At 54.0% G+C, this 25,568-nt stretch overlaps 1 protein-coding gene across 1 annotated transcript in view; it reads right to left on the bottom strand.

The window, feature by feature from the left end:
• Positions 1-25,568, bottom strand: part of CD82 (CD82 molecule) — a 55,236-nt gene that overhangs the window by 14,971 nt on the left and 14,697 nt on the right. The window contains exons 2-4 of the mRNA XM_074401342.1: positions 17,383-17,464; positions 10,556-10,638; positions 4,612-4,684 (exon numbers count right to left, since the gene is read on the bottom strand). Of these exons, the coding sequence (XP_074257443.1) occupies positions 4,612-4,684; positions 10,556-10,618 (136 nt within the window). The 5' untranslated portion in view covers positions 10,619-10,638; positions 17,383-17,464. The remainder of the gene's footprint in view (positions 1-4,611; positions 4,685-10,555; positions 10,639-17,382; positions 17,465-25,568) is intronic.

Below are 25,568 nucleotides of genomic sequence, written 5' to 3'. Positions count from 1 at the left end.
GATACCGAAGAGAGACTGATGAGGTCTGACATTTGGTGATGGGAGTGGAGACAAAAAGTCCACAACACAGGTTTTCTGGTTGTGTTAGGTGCCATGAAGATACCAAAGCTGGCTAAGGGCAGAGACCTGCTGGGCAGGGAGAGGGTGGGGATGAGGAAGGCCGGCCTGAACCAGGGACGTGTGAGCCAAGACATGAATGTAAGAAGTCAGCCAAGGGAAAATCTGCAGGAAAAGCATTCCAGGTAGTGGGCACAGCAGGTGCAAAGGCCTGAGGAAGGAGTAAGTTTGGTGGATTTTTTTTTTTTTTTTTTTTTTTGAGACGGAGACTTGCTCCGCTGCCAGGCTGGAGTGCAGTGGCGTGACCTCAGCTCACTGCAACCTCCATCTCCTGAGTTCAAGTGATTTCCCTGCCTCAGCCTCCTGAGTAACTGGGACTACAGGTACATGTCACCATGCCTGGCTAACATTTTTGGATTTTAGTAGAAAGGGGGTTTCACCATGGCCAGGATGGTTTCAATCTCCTGACCTTGTGATCTGCCCATCTTGGCCTCCCAAAGTGCTGGGATTACAGGTGTTAGCCAAGGCCAAGCTTGGCGTATTTGAAGATCAGAAAGCAAAAAAATGGACCAGTGGGAGCGAGAGAGAAGCCTGGGAGGGGACGATGCGTAGGAGGCGCAGGGAGGGCCTGATGGCTAAGACCCTTTTTAGTGCCACCTGTGGACAGGTCCACCTTGGGAGGTGGAGGTCAAGAGTCCCACCAGGGCACTTGGCCAGTATTTCCTAAGATACCCAACTCATCACACAGGGTAAAGCTCATCTCTAGCTCACCAGCATGGATACTCTGTACCCCCAGGGCACGGGATACTGCTGGAGGGGCAGGGTGTAGGCGGCTCCCGCCACAGCCCCAGGCACTCTGGAAGGCTGGGCATGGTCTCCAGAAGGGCAGAGAGCACTGTGCATCTGAGGAGGCTCTTAGGGCTGCAGATGCCCACGTCTGTTACAACCCGACCGAGACACTCCCAAGGACCTGTGTTTTTAACCTGCTCCCTAAGGACTGAAGCACAGCCAGGGCCAACCCCTGACTATCAGCAGAAAGAATACAGGACCGGGGCTGGCCATGACTCCCTGGGGACCCCAGAGAGGCCTCCTTAAAGGAACATTTGTTCCTTTAAGGAATAACTACCAAGCTGGATGGTGGGAGGGAGTCTGTGGGATTCAACTCCACTTCCTGGTCACAGACAGAATGTTCTGGAGCTCAGGAAGAGCCCTGGCCAATCCACCCTACTCCCAGGCTCCCCCCACCCAGTTCCTCGCAGGAGTCCCTCGGCTTCCTGAGGGTGAGCGTAGGGACCTCCTGGCACCGAGCCCCAGCCATCGGCGTGGGCAGGGAGAGGCTGTCAATACCAGTTTTCCTAAACTTCCTGGGTGTGACTTCCAACAATTCCTCCCAGTGACTACTCCCAGAAAAAAGAAACTGGCATTGCCCCGACCGCCGCTGTGTGCCAGCCCTGAACAAGGCCCTTTATCCAAAGCACCCCGCTTAATTTCAGCAATGGCCCTCTGCGGCTGTGCTCACATCCTGATAGGTCTGCAAGGACCCTGCGGCTCAGAGAGGCTGGCAGGCTGCAAGGCGCCTGGCAGGCAAGGCCCAGGGCTGAGACCCCAACTCAGATCCTTCCCCCAGGAGATCAGAACTGTGAGGTCTCTGAATCTCAGGATATTTCATTGACATCATTTCCTGTCCTCACCCAGGATCCCAGGCCTACCCCAAATCTGAGCAACCTGACATAGGAAGCAGGCGAGGGTATGTTCCGGGGTAGGCCATCCACAGTGCATGGCACACACACACAAACTCTATACTTTAGTCTTCCTGGGCCTAGAAGGGACCGGGAATGTGGAAAGAAAGTCACCCAAACACAACCGAGGAATCACAGGAAGCAGATTCGAATCCCAGCTCTGTTGCAACACACTCTGGCCTTGTGCAAGCCATTTTCTATTTCCTTCTCTGTCAAATGGGCCTAAACCTGCTTCTTGAAGATGGCAAAAGGATTAAACTGTATCACAAAATTTCGTTAACAATCACTTATGTGGGGTTTTTCACCAGGGGCTGTCCTAAACTCTTTTCAAATAAAAGTGAGAGGCTCGTTTCATTTCTCACAATAACCACAGAAAGTGCATTCTATTACGATCCTCATTTTATAGATGGAGGAGGTACAGAGAGGTCAAGCAATGTGCTGAGGGTCACACAGCTAGTGGACAGCACAGCTGTGAATCGAACCCCAGCAGTCAGGCTCCAGTCTGCTCTTCGCTGCGGAGTGCTTCCTCTTACTAAGGTGCTAATCAGTGGCACATGACTGCAGAGCCATGTGGTGGTCCAGGAGTTCAAGGCACAGGCTTAGAATCTAGGCCACCTGGTCTACAGCCAGCTCCCCTACCTGGTTGCTGTGTGCCCTTGAACAAGTTACTGCACCTCTCTGTGCTTCAATTTCCTCCTCTGTAAAATGATAGGAATGCCCAGCCCATGGACTCAGAGCAGGGATTCAACTCAGCAGGGAAAGAGCTGTCCCTAGTTCTGCCCCTCACGTGCTCCGTGACTCTTAGCAAGTCATTTCTCCCCATCCCCGGCCTCAGTTTACACAAGTGCCTAGTGACAGGCTAGAGGATCAGTGTTTCTGAACCCTGGCTGTCTGGGGAATCTACCAGGGGAAACTTTTTAGAAAACACCAGTTCTCAGGCTCCCACCCACACCAACGGAGTCAGGTCCCTCAGGGCGGGTGGGGCTCAGGTAGAAGCATCTGGAAAATGCACCCCCATACGCTAGGTCTTTAAGGTCTGGTCAGCTTGAGATTCTCAGACCCGTGTTAACAAGGAGGCCAGAGCTGCAGCAGGAAGCGCTCCCCACCCAGTGGGCTCACCCCCACTGCACCGTCCTGGGGCAGGGCACAGAGGGCAGAAATGTGGGTGAGCAGGCTGGGCCTCTAGACTTTGCCCTGGGGTGCAGTGCCTGCTGGGTTGCGCTGTGACTCAGGAAATGGAGAGCTGGGCCTAATGGGGCCGAGGAGGGTGTGTCACAGGTCGAGAGAGAGTGCAGAGCATGAGCTGCCCACCCTCCCTAACCCCACAACGGAGGGTGAAAGGGGCGAGACCGATAACTCCGGGGTGCATCAGATGTGGCTAGAGTGTGGAGCATCCTGGCCTTCCAGCTCCTGGAGGGGAGGCCTAGTCCCTGGGGTCAGGGGGACAGATGTGGCTCCTCCATCGTCACAACCTAGCCAGGTTCCGCTTTATGTAAATCAAGCAGCTGCCATGGGCCATATTCCAAACCAGCTGCCTCGAGCAGCTGCTGGGAGAAGTGAGCCAGGGCCACACTCAGCGAGGGGAGTGGCATGGCTGTGCCCTGGGGGTCTCCAGTGTGCCTCCCTCCCACCACAGGGAGCTCCCCACCGCCCCCCACCCAGGTCATGGTGGCAGGCCCTAAGGGCTTCCTGGAGGAGGCTGAGTAGGGCGAAAGGGCTCTTCTCTCTGTAGAAATGCCTTGGGCTCCTTTCTTTCTGCCTCTAAAGAGTGACCGAAGGGGTTTCCACACTGTGGCTCACCCTGCCATGTGCTGCATTTAGGACCAAAGCCCCTGGAGTCGGAGGCCTATACCTCCCATTTAGAAGCTGTGTGAACTTCAGCAATGACAACCTCTCTGAGCCTCTGTTTCTTCATTGGTGAGGCGGGAATAGAGTAGTATCTACCTCACAGGGCTGTGGTGGGCTTAATAGTTTATCGGGCTAGGCGTGGTGGTTCATGCCTGTAATCTCAGCACTTTGGGAGGCAGAGGCGGACAGATCACCTGAGGTCAGGAGTTCGAGACCAGCCTGACCAACATGGCGAAACCCTGTCTCTACTGAAAATACAAAAGTAGCCAGGCGTGGCGGTGCACGCCTGTAATCCCAGCTACTTGGGAGGCTGATGCAGGAGAACTGCTTGAACCCTGGAAGCAGAGGCTGAGGTGAGCCAAGCTTGTGCCATTGCACTCCAGCCTGGGCAACAAGAGAGAAACTCTGTATCAAAAAAAAAAAAAAGAAAAGAAAAGAAAGCGGTTTATTGGTGCAAACTACTGGGCACATGACAAGCATGATACCTGGTGGCTGTGCCTGGAACCTTTCTGCCCGTGCACACCCTGACCCACCTAGTTGCTGCCGGGCTCACAGTGAAGGACCACTCACGGCGGCTGCTTCACCAGCCTCTAACAGTCTATCTTTCCTACATCTCTGTGAAATGGGAGGAACTGCTGCCCACATTCTGCTGAGCGGGCAAATGAAGGGACAGAGAATATAAGAGGCTTTCCCAAGGTCAGGGCTGAGGGAAGGGGCCAGGAAGGGAAAACAAGCCTCCCTCATCCCCCAGTGTTCCCCAGACAATGGCAGTTTTGTTTGGGGAAGAAGAGAAAATTCCTTTTGGAAACCCCTGCAGAGGGAGCCATGGGCAGTGGTCGGCAGCGGGACCTGGCCGCATCCCTGAGGTCAGCTGGAAAAGCAGCAGGCATTGAAGCCGAGGCACTTGTGGGAGCAGCTGTGCCGGTCTCGAGGGGGCCGGGTTCCGGGGAAGCTGAGCGGTCCTTACGAAGGACAGAGATGAAACTCGTCTTGTCGGCCAGGATCCACACCCCGAAGCCCAGGATCACTGCACCCAGGATCTGGAAGGAGAAAGGAACAGTTAATGGGAAGCCAAGAGCAGATGGGCTGAGAGCCCTCCCCCTGCCAGCTGTCCCTGCAACCCAAGTCAGGGTGGGGTGGGCAGGACAGGGGGCCACAGAGGGCATCAGCTCCACCCTTCTCCAGCCTAGGGATATGCAGATGGCCTTGGGGATGTCCCAAAGCCCAGCAAGCCAGACAGGAGGGAGTCCCTGGGCAGGGAGTCCCTCTTGCCCCCCAGCTCGCCCCTCTGCCACATGTGCCTCAACCGAGCCTCCTGGTGCAGCCTCCTGCCAGGGGCACCCTTCCTGCTGCATCTCCCAGCCCTCTTCTCAGCTCATCCCCTCCACCCACCCAGTTCAGGGCCCAGGAGCTTCCCAAACAAGTCATGCTCTGAGGAATACCCTCCGTGGACTTGAACATCAAAGTCTAACTCATCCCAGATCTAAGCAATGGGGCCACCTACCACAGGAGCCTTCCCTGACCCCCTCAGGCAGATTTAGGTACCCCCATTCTGTGGCAACCACTTAACACTCATTCCCGCTGGGTCTAACTGCTGTGATGGTTTCTCTGGCTAGACTGTGAGCTCCCTGAGGGCAGGGCTGGTTGGAGGTGGCTCAGCATCCCCAGCAGCTCTATAACACTGGGCACTAAGTGCTGGGGGAATCAATGAGCTCGTGAACCAAATTGCAAATGCAGGATTTGAAAGGAAAATGAAGGTTGGGTGAGGTGGCTCAGGCCTGTAATCCCAGCACTTTGGGAGGCCCAGGCAGGCAGATCACTTGAGCCCAGGAGTTGGAGACCAGCCTGGCCAACATAGTGAGACCTTGACTCTACCAAAAATTTCAAAAATTAGCCAATGTGGTGGTGCATGCCTGTAGTCCCACCTACTGGGGAAGCTGAGGAGAGAGGATCACTTGACCCCAGGGAAGTCAAGGCTGCAGTGAACTGTTTATGAGATTGTACTCCAGCCTCAGTGACAGGGCAAGACCCCTGTCCCTACCCTACAAGAAAGAAAAAAAAAAATAATGAATGAGGGGTTACAAACAAGGACCCCAAGCCCAGGGATTCCCTGCCTCTCTCCCATCTCCCAGGGCTGAGCTCATCTCCCCAGGTGGTGCCCCAGATCCACCAACCCACAAAGCTGGCTAAGGCTGGGGAAGTGCTGTCGCCTGGGTAAAGACGCAGGTTCCCTTTGGAGGCGGGGGTGGCCCTGTGTCAGCCCACAAGGCTGGCCATTACCTGGGGCCTGAGCTGGGCCCACCTGGTGGATGACCCATCTTGAAACTCCCACCTGTATCACCAGCCCCAGATTTCCACCTCAGCCATCATCCCATAATCTCAGGTCTGAGGTCAGCAGCTGCCATAGAGTCCTGAGCCAGGAGCTGGCCTGGGCCCAAGGTCTCCATCAGCCTCATTCTATCATTATCAAAGATAAGAGCCCTGACCAGCCCAAGGCAGGAGGCACCTTGCCTCAGGGGTAACAGAGGAAGGGGCACTAAAAACTCAGGAATTAAGATAAATAATATTTTGCAGCAATACTTTAAAAAGAAAATTAATGGCTGGGTGCAGTGATTCACACCTGTAATCCCAACACTTTGGGAAGCCAAGGTGGGTGGATCACCTGAGGTCAGGAGTTCAAGACCAGCCTGGCCAACATGGTGAAACCCCGTCTCTACCAAAAATACAAAAAATTAGCTGAGTGTGGTGGTGGGTGCCTGTAACCCCAGATCCCCAGGAGGCTGAGGCAGGAGAATCACTTGAACTCAGGAAGCGGAGGTTGCAGTGAGCTGAGGCTGTGCACTCCAGCCTGGGCAACAAGAGTGAGACTGTCGCAAAAAAATAAATAAATAAATAAATAAGTTCTCAAATCCATGATAAATGAACTATTAAACTGTGAAATAAAATGTTGACAGCGCCGGGCGTGGTGGCTCAAGCCTGTAATCCCAGCACTTTGGGAGGCCGAGGTGGGTGGATCACAAGGTCAAGAGATCAAGACCATCCTGGTCAACATGATGAAACCTCGTCTCTACTAAAGATACAAAAAATTAGCTGGGCATGGTGGCACGTGCCTGTAATCCCAGCTACTCAGGAGGCCGAGACAGGAGAATTGCCTGAACCTCGGAGGTGGAGGTTGCAGTGAGCCGAGATCGCGTCATTGCACTCCAGCCTGGGTGACAAGAGCGAAACTCCATCTCAAAAAAAAAAAAAAAAAAAAAAAAAAAAAAAGAATGTTGACAGCATCAGTATTATCGACAACTCCTTTTGCCCCAGGGCCCAGGTGGCTCAGTGGGCGGGGGCTGCCTCTCTCTCCTTACCCTTGAACTTGCTTCCTTAGACCACTGTGGCTGGTGGCTACAACCGCAAAGGCACGGTGACCACCCCACACCTACCCCCAGTGTCTCCCACCAGAATCATCACGGAGGTCCTATCTGCCCTCTCCTCTCTCCCAGTGAGATGGGCTTCATAATTGTCCTCATTTTGTACACAGGGAATTTTACAGGAGGCCTTGATTTTATCCATTAGGGACTGGAAGCCAAACAGTGGCAGGTGCTCTGTAGGGATATTTGGGATCTGTCCTTGGTCTTCCCCAAGAAAGCCAGTCTCTGGGGACAGAAAGGCCCCTGAGACACCAGGGAGGAGAAGGGCCTGCTGGAAGGTGGGTCCCCTGCACAGCTGGGGGAAAGTGGGGCTGTCCAGGATCTGGGAGTTTGGTTCCCCAAGACTCCTGCACCCCTTCCCAGACCACCACCACCCCACAGGACAGCGAGGCAGAGGCCAGTGCCCAGGCCCACCTCTGCTCCCTCTGCATCTCAGACCCACGTGGGCAGAGCCCCTGCTCCATTCCCTCCCACATTCACAGCATGGGACAGGAGGGAGGACAGCTCCCACCAAGAGGGAGTGGCAGGCAGGGCAGAAAATCTCCTCTGGGCACACATAATCCCAAGTAGATCCAAACCCCACACTACTCAGCTGCCTCCTCAGCTCACCAAGAGGAACCCAGACAGCAAAGTCCCCATGGCCACCCTTTCAGTTCCTCTGCAGGTCCGACGACCCCAGCCTGATGGTCAGGTGTGGCTGGACCAGCCACGGGGCCGTGGCACAGGCAGGAAGGAGGCTGGGCAGCCTACCAGAATGGTAAGACACCATGGCACCCCCTTTTTCTCTGTGAACCAAGGCTGGGGCTGCGGGCATGCCCCATGTTAATCACTCTGCGGCCCTTCTCCAGTCCCCAGATGGGACTCAGCCAGGAGCCGGAACCCTCAGGGCAGCGAGCATCCCTCCCCAGCAGAGCCACAGCACCAGTGCCTCTGCATTTCTTTGGACCTGAGAAAAGTGGCCATTTGCTGGGGAGTCTGGACTCCAGCGGGAGCACAGGCAAAGATGTACACCTGCGCATGCGCGCAGGTGCGAGCACGCACGGCAGCCACAAGGGTTTTTCCAAATCACAAATCCAACCACCCGACCCCTCCCAACATGCATAAATCAAAGAGGCAGGCCAGCCTGGTCTGTGCCTGGGGAGGTGCACTCTGCCTCAACCCCTTGACCCCCTCCTCAAAGCCACACCCAGAACCCCAGGAAGCCTTTGCTGACCTCCCCCACCAGGCCAAGAGCCTCATCTGCTTTCCCAGGAGCCTATCTCTTCCTAGCACCCCAACAACCACAATTTTCCATGCACGTGAGTAGTTGTTTGTTGGAGGCCCACTGCTCCCTAGGACACAAGCTCAGGATGTATAGCCGTCAGGGAGGGCTCTTCCGTCCTGAACATCTGAAAATACTGAGTGTTAGATACACGTTTGCTGAGGAGTAAACGAGCCTGCTCTGCCTCCCCCAGCCTTCCGCTTTCCCTCTCACCCTCCTGTCACACAGGCTCCCCCTCTCCCGCTCCAGCATCCTGATGGGTCCTCCTGGGCCCTGGCACGTGGACACCTGACTCTGCCAGCCCCCTGGAGGAGCCAATCGAAGGCCAAACCTTGGCCGGAGAGCAGCTTTTCCAGTCCCTGGTTCCATAGGGCAGCCCAGGAGCAGAACAGAAAGGGACACCCTGGCCAACCCCACCAACCCCACTCCCTTTGTCTACTAGGATCTCCCCACCCCCTGACTGCATGGAGGAAGGTTTTCATAGCCCCGAAACTCAAGCTCCTTGTGACCTCCTAGGCTAGATCCCAGGCCCCTCTCTCCAGTCTCGAAAGCCCCCAGGGATAGAGCTACAGCGCTCCTCTCTTCCCCACCCCCCGGGGCCTGGCCTGTTGGCCTTTATGCTGAGTCTCAGCCCAGACAAGTGCTTGCCAGGAAAGCTTGCCTTTGCCGGCATGGGCAGCTGTTTCCCAAAGTCCTAGGGCAGCCAGGAGAGACCTGACCACCAAGCTGGGGAAGCCCAGCCCGGCCTGGGGTGGGTTCCAGTGCTGGCTGCCGTGAGCAGAGGAACAAGCCACAGTGGGGCCTCATAGGGTCCTCCAGGAGGCAGCCAGGGTGGACAAAAGCAGCCGTGTGCCAGGGCTGCTAGTGTGAGCACAGGCGTGTGTGCACACGTGTGTGGGTGCGAGGAGCACACGTGTACATATCTGTGCCTTGGGTTAAAGTTAGGAAGGGGAATTTTTAAAGTTTTTTTTTGTAGAGAAACAGGGTCTTGCTATGTTGCCTGAGCTGTTCTCGAACTCCTGGCCTCAAACGATCCTCCTGTAATCCCAAAGCACTGAGATTACAGGCATGAGCTGCCATATCTGGCCTGAAGGGGAATTTGAATGATTCTTTTTTATTTCCCAAACTTCCCATGAACTATGTAACTTGTAATGTAAACCCCCCCTCCCCAAACAAGTAATTCATAACCATAGAAAATTTGGAAAATACAGAGATGCATAAAGAATAAAATCAAAGTTCCCAGGAACCCCAAAGTTAACATTCAGAGGGATTTTCTTCTCCTCTCAAAAATGCTCACTTTTTATGAATAGGTACATTAAAAAATTTGGATCATAATAAACATCCTACTGTACGATCCTATTTTTTTTTAACAGTATAGGGTAAACGATCAACATAGAGAAGCCAGTGCCCCCAACACTATTCCAGAGCTATGAAGACCTCTCCAGGGCCCTGCTTTCCCCACGACACACTCACACTCACACACACCCCATCATCCCGGCAACTCCAAGGCAAGAGGCGTCCATGCCAGGCCAGAGAGGAAAACCAAGGCCCCAGGAAAACCAGCAGTCAATGTCCACAGAGCTGACATCTGGATAGCCCGTGGGTTGGGGACTCAGTGAGGCCTGCTGGGGTGGTTCTGGGGAAGGAGGTATGTGCCCTTCGCTGGCCCCCTCTTGCTCACCCTGTGAGAGCTCAGGGAGATCCCTCCCCACAACAGGGACGGGGTGTCATAGGGGCAACTGGGGCCTGGTACTGTCACAGGTCACTTTTTGTAGATTAAACAGGGTCTTGCTATGTTGCCCAAGCTGTTCTCGAATTCCTGGCCTCAAACAATCCTCCGGTAATCCCAAAGCACACGGGCAGGGTGGGGGCCAGGATACGACTAGGGAGATGCTAAGAGGCTTCTTCCAGCAGCTCCTGCTGTGGAGTTAGGGGGATGCCCAGGGGCTCTCCTCATCCTCCCTATACCCATTTACAGCCCTGGCCAGCCCAGGCTTCCGATGCTCTAGGAGAGGGGAAGGCCGGGTCAGGATTCTAAAGCTTTGTCAAAGGACCAACTGGGAATGCCAGGGAATCTCCTCACCACCCCCACCAGTTTCCATTGAGACAGTTCCCAATTCCCGGCCTGGTCAACACTGGAAGGGCTCAGGCTGGGAAGCCCCTGGGAGGAGAATCTCTCGGAGGCAGTCAGGATGGTACGGGACAGTCAGGGTGGCATGGGACATACTTACAAAGAAGATCAAGTTGAAGAGGAAGAGAAAGTATTTGGTGACTTTGATACAGGCTGAGCCCATCCTGCCAGTCCTGGAACTCCCTGGGGGAAGACAGAAGGCAGGCAGGCCAGTGAGGGGATCATCTCGGTTTGCCCTTGCAGCAGCCCCAGGAGGTGAGTTCTAGCCCTGCCCCTACTTTACAGGACACAGACGCCCAGAGAGATTAGACAACTAGCCCAAAGCCACACAGCTAGGAAGTGAGGTCCCATGAGCAGTCTCATGGGCCAGGTACTGTTGCTTGGCAGTTCGGATCTGGGTCAGACACTGCCCTGGAGCTGTGGCTTCCAGGAGCAAAATGATAGAGGGAGACCCTCGCTCCGCACCTCCATGACCCAGGCTCTGAAACTTGCACGGATGGACCCTGGCTGAAGTCAGGGGGCCAGGAAGTTAGTGATGCATTGACAGATGCCGAGGTGAGAGCTGTGCTGGTCCCACAGACTCCCTCTGGGACTAGGGGCTGGGAGCTGTGGGGGCTGCCAAGGTGAGAAGGGGAATTCTGGCCTCAGAAAATGGGCTGAGTGCCCCGGCTTCTTATTACAGAGGCAATAAACATGCACTGTAGAACGCCCAACAAAAACAGAAAACCAGAAATCAAACAAAATGTAGCACACCCCAGAGACTAAAAATTGTCATCACTTTAGAAGCCATAATTTGTATGTACGTGTGTTTGTGTGTGCGTATAACAAACGGTTCTAAACAAAATTGGGCTCATTCTGTACAGCGTTTTGCAGTCTTTTTTCATTCTACAATCTTCACTCTCTGTGTGCTGATAAAATGCTCTCGTACAACATAGCTTCACATGTTACATAGGATTCCATCCTATTTGCCAGTACTTATTAACATTTTGGGGCTCACAGAGTCCCCCAGAAAATTCATGTGTAATCAGCATTTTGCGATGCTAATAATTTCTGGGAGTTCATGGGCCTCAACCCATTCAGGAACCCCAGAGGCCCCAGGTTAAAGTCCCAGAGGTGCCATCCCATAAAGCATTTCACCGACACTGTAAGATCGGATACACAGGTTGTTTCCAAGTTTTCAGTCTCCCCAGTGACACAAGCTGTCCTTCTGAAATGACACAAATCATGCTTGAGCACGCTGTGTCCCTCCACTCCAAAAGACCCCAGGCGAGGGGAGGACCCCGGGAGGAAGAAGCTGGAAGCTGACTGCCTCACCCTGACTCTGAGGCCAGAACATCTAGGAGTGCCCACCGCCAGCCTTCAGGCCCTGTGGGGCCAAGGGAGCCAGCACCGCCGGGCAGCTGGGGCCTGGACAGCTGGCCTGGGACAGCTGCATGGGCAAAGCTGGGCTGGGGGGTGGCGGGGAAGGCACCAGGCCCACTTGTGTTTCCCTGCCTTATGGAGGGGGAAGGGCAGGCCACAGAGCAAAGGGAAGGGAAAGCCCGAGGCTCCGGCTTCTTGAAAGTCTGCAGTTCCCCGGCTACATGTAGGTTCCCTACTCTTTTTTTTTTTTTTTGAGACTGAGTCTTGCTCTGTCACCCAGGCTGGAGTGCAATGGCACAATCTCGGCTCACTGCAACCTCCGCCTCACAGATTCAAGCTATTCTCATGTCTCAGTCTCTCAAATAGCTGGGATTACAGGTGCTCTCCACCACACCTGGCTAACTTTTGTATTTTTAGTAGAGACGTGGTTTCACCATGTTGGTCAGGTTGGCCTCAAACTCCTGACCTCAGGTGATTCACTAGCCTCAGACTTCCAAAGTGCTGGGATTACAGGCGAGAGCCCCTGCGCCTGGCCCCTACTCTTTTCTGGACATGTTAACAATCAACAATCTTCTATTTTCCTTGTCAAGTGGGAGCTCAGCTTTCACTTTATGTACCTCCAGTGATAGGGAAGGTGGCTGCTGAGGAGGGCTCACGACCTCCCAAGGGATCCAGTCCAGTTTTCTTTCCCCTAACAGCTTTGCTAGAAGTTTTCTCTGACTGCCTTTGTAGAGGGCAGATTTGGGAGGTACCACGTGAAGCAAAGCTGCCCAAGTTAGGAAAAAGCTGCCTGGGTGGTAATGAGCTCCCCGTCACAAGTGGCATGGAAGCATCTAAAAAAAATACTCATGAGGGATTTAAGTGCTATGTAGGGAGATGCGACAAAATGGCTCTTCCAGTCTTGGCGGGGGGTCTAAGGCATGGGTCTGAGAATTGCAGAGATGGCATTGACTCAGGAGCCAGGGCAGTGCACTCTGGGCACTTCCCCAGGGGCCTTCTCCAGACCTAGAGAGGAGAAAACATCACTTCCCCGTACCCAGAAAGCCAGAGACCTTCGATGCCCAAGCCCCGTCCTGGCCTAGGAAGGCCCCTGGGCTCTGCAGTACAATGGCTGTCACCATTGCTGTCTATCACCTCCCAGCACAGAGCCTGAAACACCGCAGGCACCTCCCAAACGACAGGAATAAGACAGCAAGAAAAGACAGATTCTCTCCCAAAGCGAGGTGGCATCTGTTTTTCTTTCCTCTCACCGATCTGCTGTGTTAGGGCCTGACCAGGTCTCCTCCCAGTAAACAGCACAGGGCATCCCCCAAGAGACCAACCCAGGCTGAGTGGCCAAGCAGGAACAGCTAAGCTACCTTTCACCAGAAGAACGTCCTCTAACTGCAGTCCAGAACTAACTGTGCCCCTCGGCACCGGAGCCACTGGCATCCTTGTGAAATTGGAGAAGTGCGGAAAGAGCTCTTTGGCAACCCTGAGTCAGACGCATGGTGTTGCAGTCTCAGAAAGTCCAGGAAGGGGGTTTCTACACGTTCCAGCTCTCACGTCCTCTGCTCAGCCTTGCAGGGGCGGGGGCATTCAGCAAAGGATAGCTTTTAGAAAAGAGTAAGTATACACCGGGCACAGTGGCTTATGCCTGTAATCCCAGCACTTTGGGAGGCCAAGGCTGGCAGATCACCTGAGGTCAGGAGTTCGAGACCAGCCTGGCCAACATGGTGAAACCCCGTCTCTACTAAAAATATAAAAATTAGCTGGATGTGGTGGTGGGTGCCTGTAATCCCAGCTACTCAGGGGGCTGAGGCATGAGAATCATTGAATCCAGGAGGTGGAGGTTGCAGTGAGCCAAGATCGTGCCATTGCACTTCAGCCTGGGCAACATAGCAAGACTCTGTCTCAAAAGAAAAAAAAAAAAAGGAGTAAGTATGGGGTCTGTGAGGGAGAAGGTGGCCACCAGGGAATAGCAACCACTACAAGTGGCCATTTTCAGACAGCATCCCCCTTCATCCTCACAACCGGCCCAGGAAGTGAGTATCCCTATCCCTGGCAGACCAGAGGCTCACCTGGGTTCAGTAACATGCCCCAGTCACATAGCTTATACTGCAGTGGTTTCCAGAGCCCAAGATCTTTCTTCTATGAAGTGCTCCCTTCTAGGCAACAGCTGGGATCATAAAGGGATCTCTAGGGATGGCCGGGTTTCCTTTGTCCAGTTAGGTGTGACTGAACAAAAGGACTGCTCAGAGGAGCTCTGCTTGGAGGGCAAGGAGGAAGATGGGACCCTCGTCGTCAAGGCAGACGTGACTGGGCTGGTATTTCCGTGATATTCCAGACCCTGGGCAAGCCTGGCTGGTCCCTTGGTCACACACACAGATTGTGTCGGCATTGAGCTAAGCTCTTCAGCCCTCTACGTGCAAACGGAGGCACCGAGGGGAGAAGGAGCCTGCCCAAGGTTACAATAGGAGGACCAGCAAGGTCAGGGCCCAGGCCGCCTGCCCCTTACACCACCCATGGGCTCCATCCCACACAGGAGGCAGCTGGGTGGGTCCAGACGCTGAAATGAGAGCCAGGCAGCCCAGCCAAGCGGGACAGACCCAGAGGGTACCTGGACATCACCCAAGGGAGAAGATGATGCTGATACCTGGAACCTGGGTGGCTGGCTCCCAGGCAAGCTGGCCAAGATCCAGAAGACAAAGTCTTCCTGCCCTGCAGGTATAGATGTTTCTGCCTCACAGCAGCAGGGAGCAGGGGGTGAAGGACATTCCCCACACTCGGCAGGAGACCGACAGTCCCACACAGGCAAGAGAGTCAGTTCAGCCCGCAGCGGGGACACAGCCAGGTCACCCACAATGGGCTATGGCATCAACTTCAAGGAATCCACAACCACCGCCGAGCTCCAAGGAGCCCCTGAGGTTGGATTCAGAGGGCCAGGGGTTATGCCCGGCTCTGCCCTCCCATGCCGAGAGCTGCGCCTCAGTCTGCCATCCATGAGACAGAAATAAGGGTTGGTGTGGAGCCAGGGTTGTAAACTGCAGTCTGCAGACCAACCCGGCCCCCTGCCTGTTTTTCATACAGCTTCTGAGCTAAGAACAGATTTCATATTTTCATATAGTTAAAAGAAAAATTAAGATTCTTTAAGGCATGAAAATTACATGGAATCTCAATTTCTGCTTTCATAAATAAAGGTGTATTGGCACATAGCCCTGCCTACCGGCCTAGTTGGCTCTTTACAGAAAAAGCCTGTTGGCCCCAGTGCAGGGGATCAAATGGTACAGCCACAAGTGTCTGTAAGGGGCAGCAGGGGGTGGGACCACCCTCAATGTGGGATCCTCGGGGAAAGAAAACAGCCAGCTGTGTGGCAGGCATTGACTGTAATTTAGAGAGAGAAGACACAGAATCCCCAGACAAGGGTTCAAATCCTGGCTCTGCCAATGTGTGGCCACAGAGGAGGGACTTCCAGGGCCTCATTCGTCTCCTTGGGGAGTGAAACTCCCAACTGCACCCTCGTTCTGAAGAGGGAGTGAGGTCAGCGCCTGGCACAGTCGGGACTTGGCGACCCGGAGCTGGGGCTGGCGTCTGCGTCATCACCATCAGTTGGCTCAATACTTGAGGAAGAAGCGAGGGATGAGGATTTAATTTACAGATGATACTAAGCCAGAAGAATGTCCTTCACTGCTACGCTTTCCTGTGTATATTTCTAGTAAACATTGGAGAGTCGCCCAGGCGTTCCTGTGTTAAAAACACCGACAACTAAAGGGAATGAGGCGCAGGCACACCTTATGGAAACTTCCAGAATAGTCTCAGAGAGCCATGAGCAGCAGGATGGAGGTGCTGCTCTTCATTGTTGTTTTGAGACAGTCTCGCTCTTGCTCTGTCACCCAGGCTGGAGTGCAGTGGTGCGATCCTGGCTCACGGCAACCTCCACCTCCTGGGTTCAAGTGATTCTCCTGCTTCAGCCTCCCAGAGTAGCTGGGACTACAGGCATGGGCCATCATGCGCCGCTATTTTTTGTATTTTTATTTGAGATGGGTTTTTGCCATGTTGGCCAGGCTGGTCTTGAACTCCTGACCTCAGGTGATCCACCCATCTGGCCTCCCACAGTGCTTGGATTACAGGTGTGTGGCACCACACCTGGCGAGGTGCTGATCTTATGTTATACTTTGCAGCAGGTAAAGTGACCATTTCTGAGCAACTATAATTTTCATTGATCTAATATATCATTTTTGTCAAATCAGTTTGTATAATAAAATTATATTAATATTTTGCCAACCTCTACTTATCATTTAACGCTCACCTCAGAAACCACCACCTCCAGGAAACCTACTCCAGCCAGGCTTGTCATCGCTGCCTCTGCCACCCTCTGATCCCCAAGACACATGCTGGTTAGGGGCACTCCCCGTCTCCTTCCTTCCAGTGGCACTAGAGACTGGAGCAGTTCCCTGAACAGGCTCTGGCATCAGACTGCCTTGGGTTTGAATGCAGTTCTAATGCCTTCTAGCTGTGTGACCTTGGACAAGTGACTTAACCTCTCTGAGCCTCACTTTACTCATCTGTGAAATGACAAAAATAAAACCTATTTTTTAGGCCAGGTACAGTGGCTCATGCCTGTAACCTCAGCACTTTGGGAGGCCAAGGCAGGTGGATCAGGAGGTCAGGAGTTCAAGACCAGCCTGGCCAACATGGTGAAACCCCATCTCTCTACTAAAAATACAAAAATGAGTAAGGCATGGTGGCGGGTGCCTGTAGTCCCAGTTACTCAGGAGGCTGAGGCAGAGGAATTGCTGAACCCGGGAGGTGGAGGTGGCAGTGAGCCAAGATCATGGCACTGCACTCCAGCCTGGGTGACAGAGCAAGACTTCATCTCAAAAAAAAAAAAAAAAAAAAAGGACAAAAAAAAACCCCCAAACCCTATTTTGCAGATTTGTCCAGACATTAAATTAGATTGTATGGGCAAAATGCCTGGCACACAGTGGGCTGTGGATAAATGGCCGTTCCTATAATGCATGCTGTGGAGTCATTTGCTACTTACCTGTCCATTTCCCCTGAGGACTGTGATACCTTGAGGAGGAAGACTATGTTATTTATGAGAACAAGGTAGACTCCCAACAAATGTTGCTGAATGAAAAACTGGCTAGATGCAGGCGTGGATGGGTAAGTAGGTGGACAGATGGATGGACAGACAGATGGAGGGACTGCCACGAAGAACACCAGGGCTTTCAAGTGCTCGGCCACCTGAAGGCAGTCTGAGATCCACTGTCCCTGAGTCTGCAGGGATTGGTCTCAGGCCTCTTCTGTCCTTGCCTGCAGGGTGGGGGGGGGGTGGGGGGGTGGGTGAAGTGCTCAACTCTGGGCCAGCTCTGAATGCCAGGACCTGCTGCCAAGCCTCCCTAGAGACCAGCACTCCAGGACTCTAAATGCTGTAGGAGCTGGAGGAGGGGAATAAATGGTCCCTCCACCCACCAGATGGCTCAGACTGAACATCCGAGAGCCATGCTCGGGTCTCCACCTTCTTTGCCCCACAGCCCACATGTGGCCCCTCCAACCCACCTCTCCTCCCGGCCCAGGACTCACCTTCCACAAAACCAGTGCAGCTGGCCACAGGGCCCACTTCTGCTCTCACCCACGCGTCGTCCACACGGCAGCAGGGAGGACTCTGAAAAACATGACCCAGATCTTGTCACTCCTGTCTGCGACTCTCCAAAGGTGACGAAGACATATTCACTATAAATCCAGGCTCCCTGTGTGGCCAGCAGGGCCCCACCTGGGTTGCCACTCCTCTGTCCTCTTCCCCTCCACAGCTCACGTGGCCTCTTTCCTGTTATCCTGGTACATCAGGCCCTTATACCCACCTGAGGGCCTTTGCAAAAGGGTTTCTCTGCCAGGATTACTCTTTCCCCATATTCCCCTGCAGGCCTTGGCTCAGAAGGCTGACGTCCCTCCTTCCAGAGGCCCTCCCTGAACGCCCAATCTATTCAGAAGGCCTCAACTCCAGGTGCTCGTTGCAATCGACAGACACCACGCCCAGGCCCCTCGCCCCAACCAAGTCATCAGGATCTCTAGGGGTAGGGCTGGGCTCCCCAGGAAGCTTGAAGGAGCAGCCCAGGTTGTTACACGGCACCCTCACTGCAGTTAGCCTATTTATTCACTAGTGTGTCTACATCTGCCACTAGAATATGGGCTCCTCAAGGGGAGGGGCTGCCCCATCCCACTCACCCTGTGTCCCACAGCCTAGAACAGTGCCTTGTGTATAAGCAGCTCTCGGTGTGTATTTTTAGGAAGCAGGAGAGAAAAGAGAGGTCTAGAGAGATCAGGAAAGTTTCGTAGACCAGCATTGACCCTGCAGCTGGAGGTTTCTGATCCTTAGAATGATATCGCTGGATTGGGGTGGAGATGGGTTGCTTCCTTCTAAGGTAGGATTTTTAAAATATATATATATTTTTGAGACAGGATCTCACTCTGCTCTGCCGCCCAGGATGGCGTGCGATGGTGTAAACACAGCTTACTGTAGCCTCAACCTCCTGGGCTTAAGCGATCCTCCTGCCTCAGTCTCCCATGGAGCTGGGACCACAGGTGCACACCATCACGCGTGCCTGAATATTTTGTAGAGATGAGGTCTCACCTTATTGTCCAGACCTGTCTCAAATGCTTGGGCTCAAGCATTTTAATCTCCTTTGGGTCAGAAAAGCTGATGAAAGCTGTGAACTCTCTCCCTAGAAAGATGCACGCAGATGGGCAGGCACATGCTTCCTTCCAATTTTAGGAGGTCACACCTGGGGGTCAAGGATTTTTCTGCCCCCATCTCCTAAATGCCCTAGAGTGGTGGTGCCCAGCCTCGGCTGCACACAGGAATTACCCCAGGAGTTCTAAAAGTTGTTGATGCCCAGCCCCCACTGCCAGAGACCCTGACGAGCTGCTCGGGGTGCATCCTGGGCATCAGGGTTTCTTCAGTTCTTCGGGGGGTTCCAGTGTGCTGAGATCTACTGCCGTGGTGCCATCCCTCACACAGGCCAGCCCCTCTGCTCCTCTGGGGTACAGGCAGACATGGGGTTTCTGGTGCCACAGTGCCTGGCCAGGGAGAATCTGCCTGGCACTCTGGCATCTGAAAAACAGTGTCACATGGAGCTCCCTGTACCATCTTCCAACCTTCACGGCCTCAAGGCTCCTTCCACTCCAGTCTGTTACCCCAGAGCAATATTACCATGCATGAGACCTTTGAGATCACTGTATTTTTCAGAGGAGCCAGAGAGAGCAAGAGGTGGCAGATGGCACAGCAAGCTCGGGCTAAGCATGAGGTGGAGAACTTAAGATTCCGAGTCCAGAGCTCCTTTCTCTACCTGCGGCCCTGCCCCTACTCACTGAGGCTCCTACGTGGGAGGGATAAGGAGCACTGGACTCGGAATCACACAGCCTGCCCTTGGGTCCCAGTCCTGGCTCTGGCTCTGCCGGGTGTCTGCCACAGGACCTCAGGAAACCCTGCAGAACTGCTCCGTTATCCACAGATGCGGGTGCTAACCCCGCCCACCCATCACGGGCATGAAGGTGAATCACCATCAGGCTAGCGCATAGTAGGGCACATCCATGATGGTGCCTGGCCCTCTCCTCCCACTCTCCCTGCCTAAAGTTGCCACCTCCGCCACACCTTGCCACTGTGCCTCGACTTTCCCACCTGTGAAATGAACTTAATGATGTGTTGTCGGGCTTAAAGAGTTTGTATCTATAAAGTGCCCGGCCCCCAGTAAATTTGAGACAACTCTTACCAACTGTGATGATGCTGATTATCTGGAAAAGTTGTTGCTTTCTTAACCGACAGTCTGCTGCCCTCCGAGGCCTGATCCAGCCTCCAGCAATGTCCCCACCCTGGAGAGGCTCTATGCCAGCGATGACCACTGCTGCTCCTGGGTGAGGAGCTGGGGGGCAAGCAGACCAGGCTGGGCCGCCTAAGGAAGGAGGAGCCTCTGCCCCCAGCCTCCAGGCTATGTCACCAGGACCTGCCTGCAACTCAGAGGTCCAGCCAGTTTGGTGAGTTGGGCATCCGATCCCGTGGGAGCTCGGTCTGCCCAGTCAAGCAGAATGGAGTGAGGAGTCCTGACCTGGCTCTTGTGCCCTGGATGCCAGCCCATCCACAGGCACTCCTCCTGCAAGCTGGTTCTTTAGCCACTAGCTCTCTGGTCCTCTGGACTTTGTCCTGATTGCCCACGGGAAGAGGCTGGGCACAGAGGGCTGTGTTTGTTTTCATGTTTGACAGGTGATATGTTTCCTGAGACTCCGCTGACACCAGGACCTGGCTTTTTTACCTCCTACTCTCTTACTTTTCAATCTCTGATCTTATTTTTATTGTTGATATTAACCCCCACCCACCAGAAAAAAAAAAAAAAATAGCTGCTACTCTGAGCGACAGGAGAAGAGTGAGCTTGAAGCAGATGGAGGGCCTCAGGTTTCCTTTAAGACCTCGGCTTCAGCCAGGAGCAGTGGCTCACACCTGTAATCCCAATACTTTGGGAGTCCAAGGAGGGAGGATCATCTGAGGTCAGGAGTTTGAGACCAGCCTGGCCAACATGGTGAAACCCTGTCTCTACAAAAAATACAAAAAATTAGCTGGGCATGGTGGCACATGCCTGTAATCCCAGCTACTCAGGAGGCTGAGGCAGGAGAATTGCCTGAACCCAGGAGGCGGAGGTTGCGGTGAGCCGAGATCGCGCCATTGCACTCCAGCCTGGGCAATAAGAGTGAGACTCTGTCTCAAACAAACAAAAGCACAGGCTTCAATCCCAGCTCTGCCACCCCCTAGCTGTGTGAGCTTGAGCAAGTGAGTCACTAAACCCCTCTGAGCCCCACATTCCCAACTCTAACACTAAGGTGCTGGTGGGATCCCCACCTCATGGGATTGCTGGGGGAGTGGGAAATGACATGGAAGGAGCGTTGGGGTCACTCTCCGCTCCTCACCACACAGTGAGCAGATGCTGCCATTACCACCACCACCAAGGCTGGAAGCAACACGTCCAGGTCAGACCTTCCCGGGAATCACAGAATTTCAGAGCCCAAAGCGCCTTCCTGTTTGTCTCAGGGATTAAGGAAGAGACGCTGTCACATGATCCCATGAACCAGTGACGGCTGGGATTGACCCCGGAGCTGGGACTGACACCTGACATTTGGGGAAAGGAGGCCAGGGGGACAAGAGCGAGACGAGCCAGCAGCTCTCGTGTATGATGCCATTACCCACTGTATCCCATGTAACCTCCATAGCACCCCCCATTATTATTAAACAAGAGATTACTGAGAGATTATTATCCCCATTTAACAGATGGAAGGACTGAGACTCAGAGGTTCAGTGACTTGCCTAAGGCCGCACAAGTGGCTAAGCCATGATTCAAATTCAGGTCTGACTTTAAAGTTGCTTCATCCTCACCTGCTGCCCGAATGAACAAGGTAAATGGCAGAGCCCGCTCCACCCCCATTTCCACACCTCTGCCTTCTGCCTGATCCCCGCACCCTACCCCAGCTCCCTGAGGTCTGACTCTCAGCTTCCTATCAGGAAGGAAAAGAGCAGCTCCACCAATCCTGACTGGGACATTCCTTCAGTTTGGCTGATGAGGCTGACAGATGTGGCCCTTATCAGGAGGTTTTGCTTTGAAACCCCAGCAATGAGACTGGAGGGCCTTTGGGTGAAGAAGGGGGACGCTCTGACATGAGAGTGCAGAGTGGAAACCAGCAGACACCTGGAGCTCTCCAGCATTCCCACCTGGACTCCATGCAGCCAAAGAATCGAGTTGAGGCTGAGCCATAGCCTCTGACCTCTTGCTCTCCACGGCTCCCTTGCTTGACTGTTTTTTGCTTCTTAGCCGGCTGCTTTGGCCACAGACAGTCCCCACTCCCTTCCAGTGCTAGGTGCCAAGACTCACACACTCAGATTCACAGTGCCAGAATGGCCTTTGACGTCACTAGCTCAGCTCCCACTTCTCAGATGAAGAGACTGATGTCCAGAGAAGACAAGGAACCCCCACCCCAACCCTTCTGGGGAATTTGTATGTTCAGTGTGTACGTTGGGGGATAGGGAGGGGATTGGTTAGGGCAGTCAGTGTTTCTCAACTTGTTTGGCATCATGATACACATTGAGAAGGGTATCTATTTGCTCAGTGCACTGGGACAGACAGATAGAACTACATCTGGCTTGAGGTTACTAGCCTAGGGCTCTGTTCTCAAGGGCTGCAGAGATAATCATCTCAATAGCTCACTGATAGGAAAGCTCAATGAGGGATATTTAGGAGCTAAAGAGAGGCTCCAAGAAGCCCTAGATTCCAGAGGCCTTGACAACAGGATCCAGATTCCCAGGTGGGCTCTCGGGGATTGCCATCTTTTGAGGCCCTCTCCCCATGCCACAATCGGAGGCAGAGGAAGGAAGCAGATCACAGTATGGGCCCTGAGAGAGACCTAAATTCCAAATCTCATTTTCAGCATCCACATGACCTCTGCAAGCTGCCTACCTGCACTGAACCTCGGTGTTCTCATCCATAAAATGGGCTATCTGGGATCCTCTAAGAGGGAGCCAAAATCCCAAAGATATAAGCAGAATCCCAAAGTGTGCCAAACTCAGAGATATAAGCATGACAGAGGCAGAGGATTCTGGGAGGAGGTCCTGTTAGGCCCCACAGCAAGAAAGTCACATAAAGATTGTCCCTGGAGGCATGGGAGGGACACAGGTTTCATGCAGACGGCCCCAGGGAGGTCACCAGCACTCAAAAACTTGAAATGAGGTTGAGCAGAAGAAACCATTCATGAAAGCATCCTCGATGGGAGTGTTGCTTCACTGATCTTATCTCATTCAGCCTCCGAACCCCAGGCAGGATCACTGGGATTCAGGAGGGTGGTGGCACTGGCCCTGGTCACACGGGGGACAGTGGTGCAGCTGAGCTCCGCCCTCAAGACTCTCTGGAGTTCAATATCCTACTGACTTTGTGACATTGCTTCCCACCGCCAAGGCAATCTCAAGGCAGGGAGGGCAGTCACTGCAGCCAGGTGTTAAAGGGGCAAAGCCCTGGTCACGGGACTATGAAATCAGAACATCCAGGGGTGGGGCCAGTCACCTGCAGGTTTAGCAAACACACAGCATTTCAGAAATCTCTCCCTCCACCAGCCAGCCACGAAGGAGGTGGACCCGGAGGGCCGAGCTGAAACAGCAGGAAACGAAGCCAGGCCTAGCCCTTACAGGAGACCTCAGAGGGAACCGCATACTCTCCTCTTAGAATAAACAGCTCATAATCCAGACGGCCTGAGGGGCTGTCCTCTCAGGGGGCTCCCAAGTGCCCCTTCTGTGCTCGGTTTCCATCCTGAGCCACCATCCACTGCAGTTCACCAAATCCCCACTCCAGGCTGGCCCAGAGCTGGAGTGAAACGGGAAACAGGTGACTCCAACCCATCCCTGCCCTCAGGGAGCACCGTCTGGAGAGGCAGAGACAGGAACATGAGCAATTACGCACCAGCATAGTCACAAAGCAGCCTGCTGACTCCACCTCGCTCCGAAGGACAAGAGAGGCTCTCTAGAACAGACTCAAGTGTTTAACAGTGACAAAAGCGAACATGTTTGCACGATTACTAGCTAGAGATTGTGCCGAGCACTTCACATGGCCCAGTTTATTCCTGCAATCAGGAATTAGTAATTAGGTAAGCACTGCGTATCACCCCATTGTACAGCTGCAGAAACTGAGACTCAGGGTGGTCAAGGGCCTTGCCCAAGGTCACCTTGCTGGTAGAGCAGAGAGTTGAACCCCCACAGTCTGACCCTCCCAGAGCCCCTGAGCTTTACCGTCACACCTTGCTGCCTGCAGAAACAAAGCTGTAAAAGACAGGTAACGAAAATTACCCACCAAGGCCCGGCCTAGCTTACTTGGGTTTTACAGCCCAGCTTCTGAACCCAACCAACTAAAGACACTCTGGGGGAACCCAACCAACTGTGAAGACACTCTGGGGCAACACTAGGCACCAGCGACCAGCTTGCACACCCATCCCAGAGCCTAGCCAGCTAACAAAAGGGTGTGGACTCTGAGTAGGGTGATTAGAGAGGGAGGGGGCTCTAATCAGGGACCTCACATGGCAGCAGGCAGGCCCTTTGCCACCTCATACCCTCCACAGGCACTGAGCTCAGGAACGTGGAGACAGGGCTGCTGAAATGCCACCTCCTCAAGGCAGCCTTTCCAAAACACTGTCCACCACAGCCCCTCAGCAGCACCACACGGCGGCTCTAATGATCTCATCATGGGAATGTAAGATGGACATCTGACAGATGTGGCTCAAACCTTGGTTCTGTTTACCCTGTCTTTTCTGTTTATTGAGACAGATTCTTGCTCTGTCACCCAGGCTGGAGTGCGATGGCATGATCTCAGCTCATTGCAACCTCTGTCTCCCGGGTTCAAGCGATTCTCCTGCCTCAGCCTCCTGTGTAGCTGGGATTAAAGGCACCCGCCACTATATCTGGCTAATTTTCATATTTTTAGTAGAGACAGGATTTCACCATGTTAGCAAGGCTGGTCTCGAACTCCTGACCTCAAGTGATCCACCCACCTCAGCCTCCCAAAGTGCTGGAATGACACACATGAGCCACTGTGCCTGGCCTGTCTACCCTTCTAACTGTCGTTGAACTTTTCCGAACTTCAGTTACTTCATCTGTCCAATGGGCTAATCCTTCCTGCCTCCCACAGCTACAGTTCTGAGCACTCTGTAGGGCTTTAGGAGTATTTGATGGACAGAGAGAGAAGTAAATGAGACGCAGCGAAGGCCAAGTGCCGCATGTAGGTACAGGGACTCTGTCTCCATAGATCCTTGGGTGAAAATGCAGAGAGATGGGGCTAGGGGTAGAGGGTAGCGGGAGGTCTCTAACTCCAAGAACTTGGGGGTGGGCGTCTTCCTGGCTGAGACCTGGCTGGAGGCAGCTCAGCCCAGGTGAGAGGAGAGGGCAGGTCAGGGCTCTGTGCAGGCTCAGCCCTCTCTCAACTTCTTCTCCCTCACCTGTCTCTTCCCTTCTGTAGGGGTCCCTATCTCTGTCTGTGGCCCCCTGGGCCATCCCCTCTTCCTTGTTGCTCCCCGTCTCTGTGATCATCTAAGTCTCCCCCTTTAACATCCTGAGAGCCTTGGAAGACCCGGAGCGTCCGGGACAACCTCTCCCAGCCCACAAGCCCCTGTCCCCAGCCTACCCAGCCCTCCGCACGACAGGAGCCTAGCTCCTGCAAGGAGTGGTGCTGAGAGACCCACTTCCACGCTCCACTGCAGAGACCTGGGCCCGCCAAGGCGGGAATCAAGAGGCTGCGCTTGCCACAGAGGGCCCCTGGTTCCCAGGCAGAGAAGCAGCCATTTAACCAGCCCAGATACTTGGCAGCTCTGGCAGGAACACTAGTAACGAAAGGAAACCGGCACGGGCCTGCCAGGGCTCCCTGGGCCTCTCTGTGATTGCTGAGGGGCGTGGGCAGAGGAAGGTACAGAGCAGAGTGAGAGAGGTAGGGACGGAGAGACTAAAAAGAAAGAGACAGACAGACTCCAGGGTGAAGGGAGCCTCTGGTTCCCGGGAGCACCAACCCGCAGACACTCAGGCCCTGTCAGATTTCACCAGGAAGTCCGGGGGAGCCTGCAGTGAGGCCGGTCCGGGAGTGCAGGCCCTGCCGACGACCCAGGAGGATCCCACCCCCGGAGCCAGCCCGGCTCCCCAGCTAGCCAGCAGCCACCCCAGAGGCTGCCCTGCACAAGATGTCTCCCCCTGTCTTGAAGCCAAG

This window comes from Saimiri boliviensis, chromosome 6 (assembly GCF_048565385.1).
Source record: "Saimiri boliviensis isolate mSaiBol1 chromosome 6, mSaiBol1.pri, whole genome shotgun sequence".
Taxonomy (NCBI): domain Eukaryota; kingdom Metazoa; phylum Chordata; class Mammalia; order Primates; family Cebidae; genus Saimiri; species Saimiri boliviensis.
Note: the sequence above shows the minus strand (reverse complement) of the source record. Positions and strands in the feature narration are given on the sequence as shown.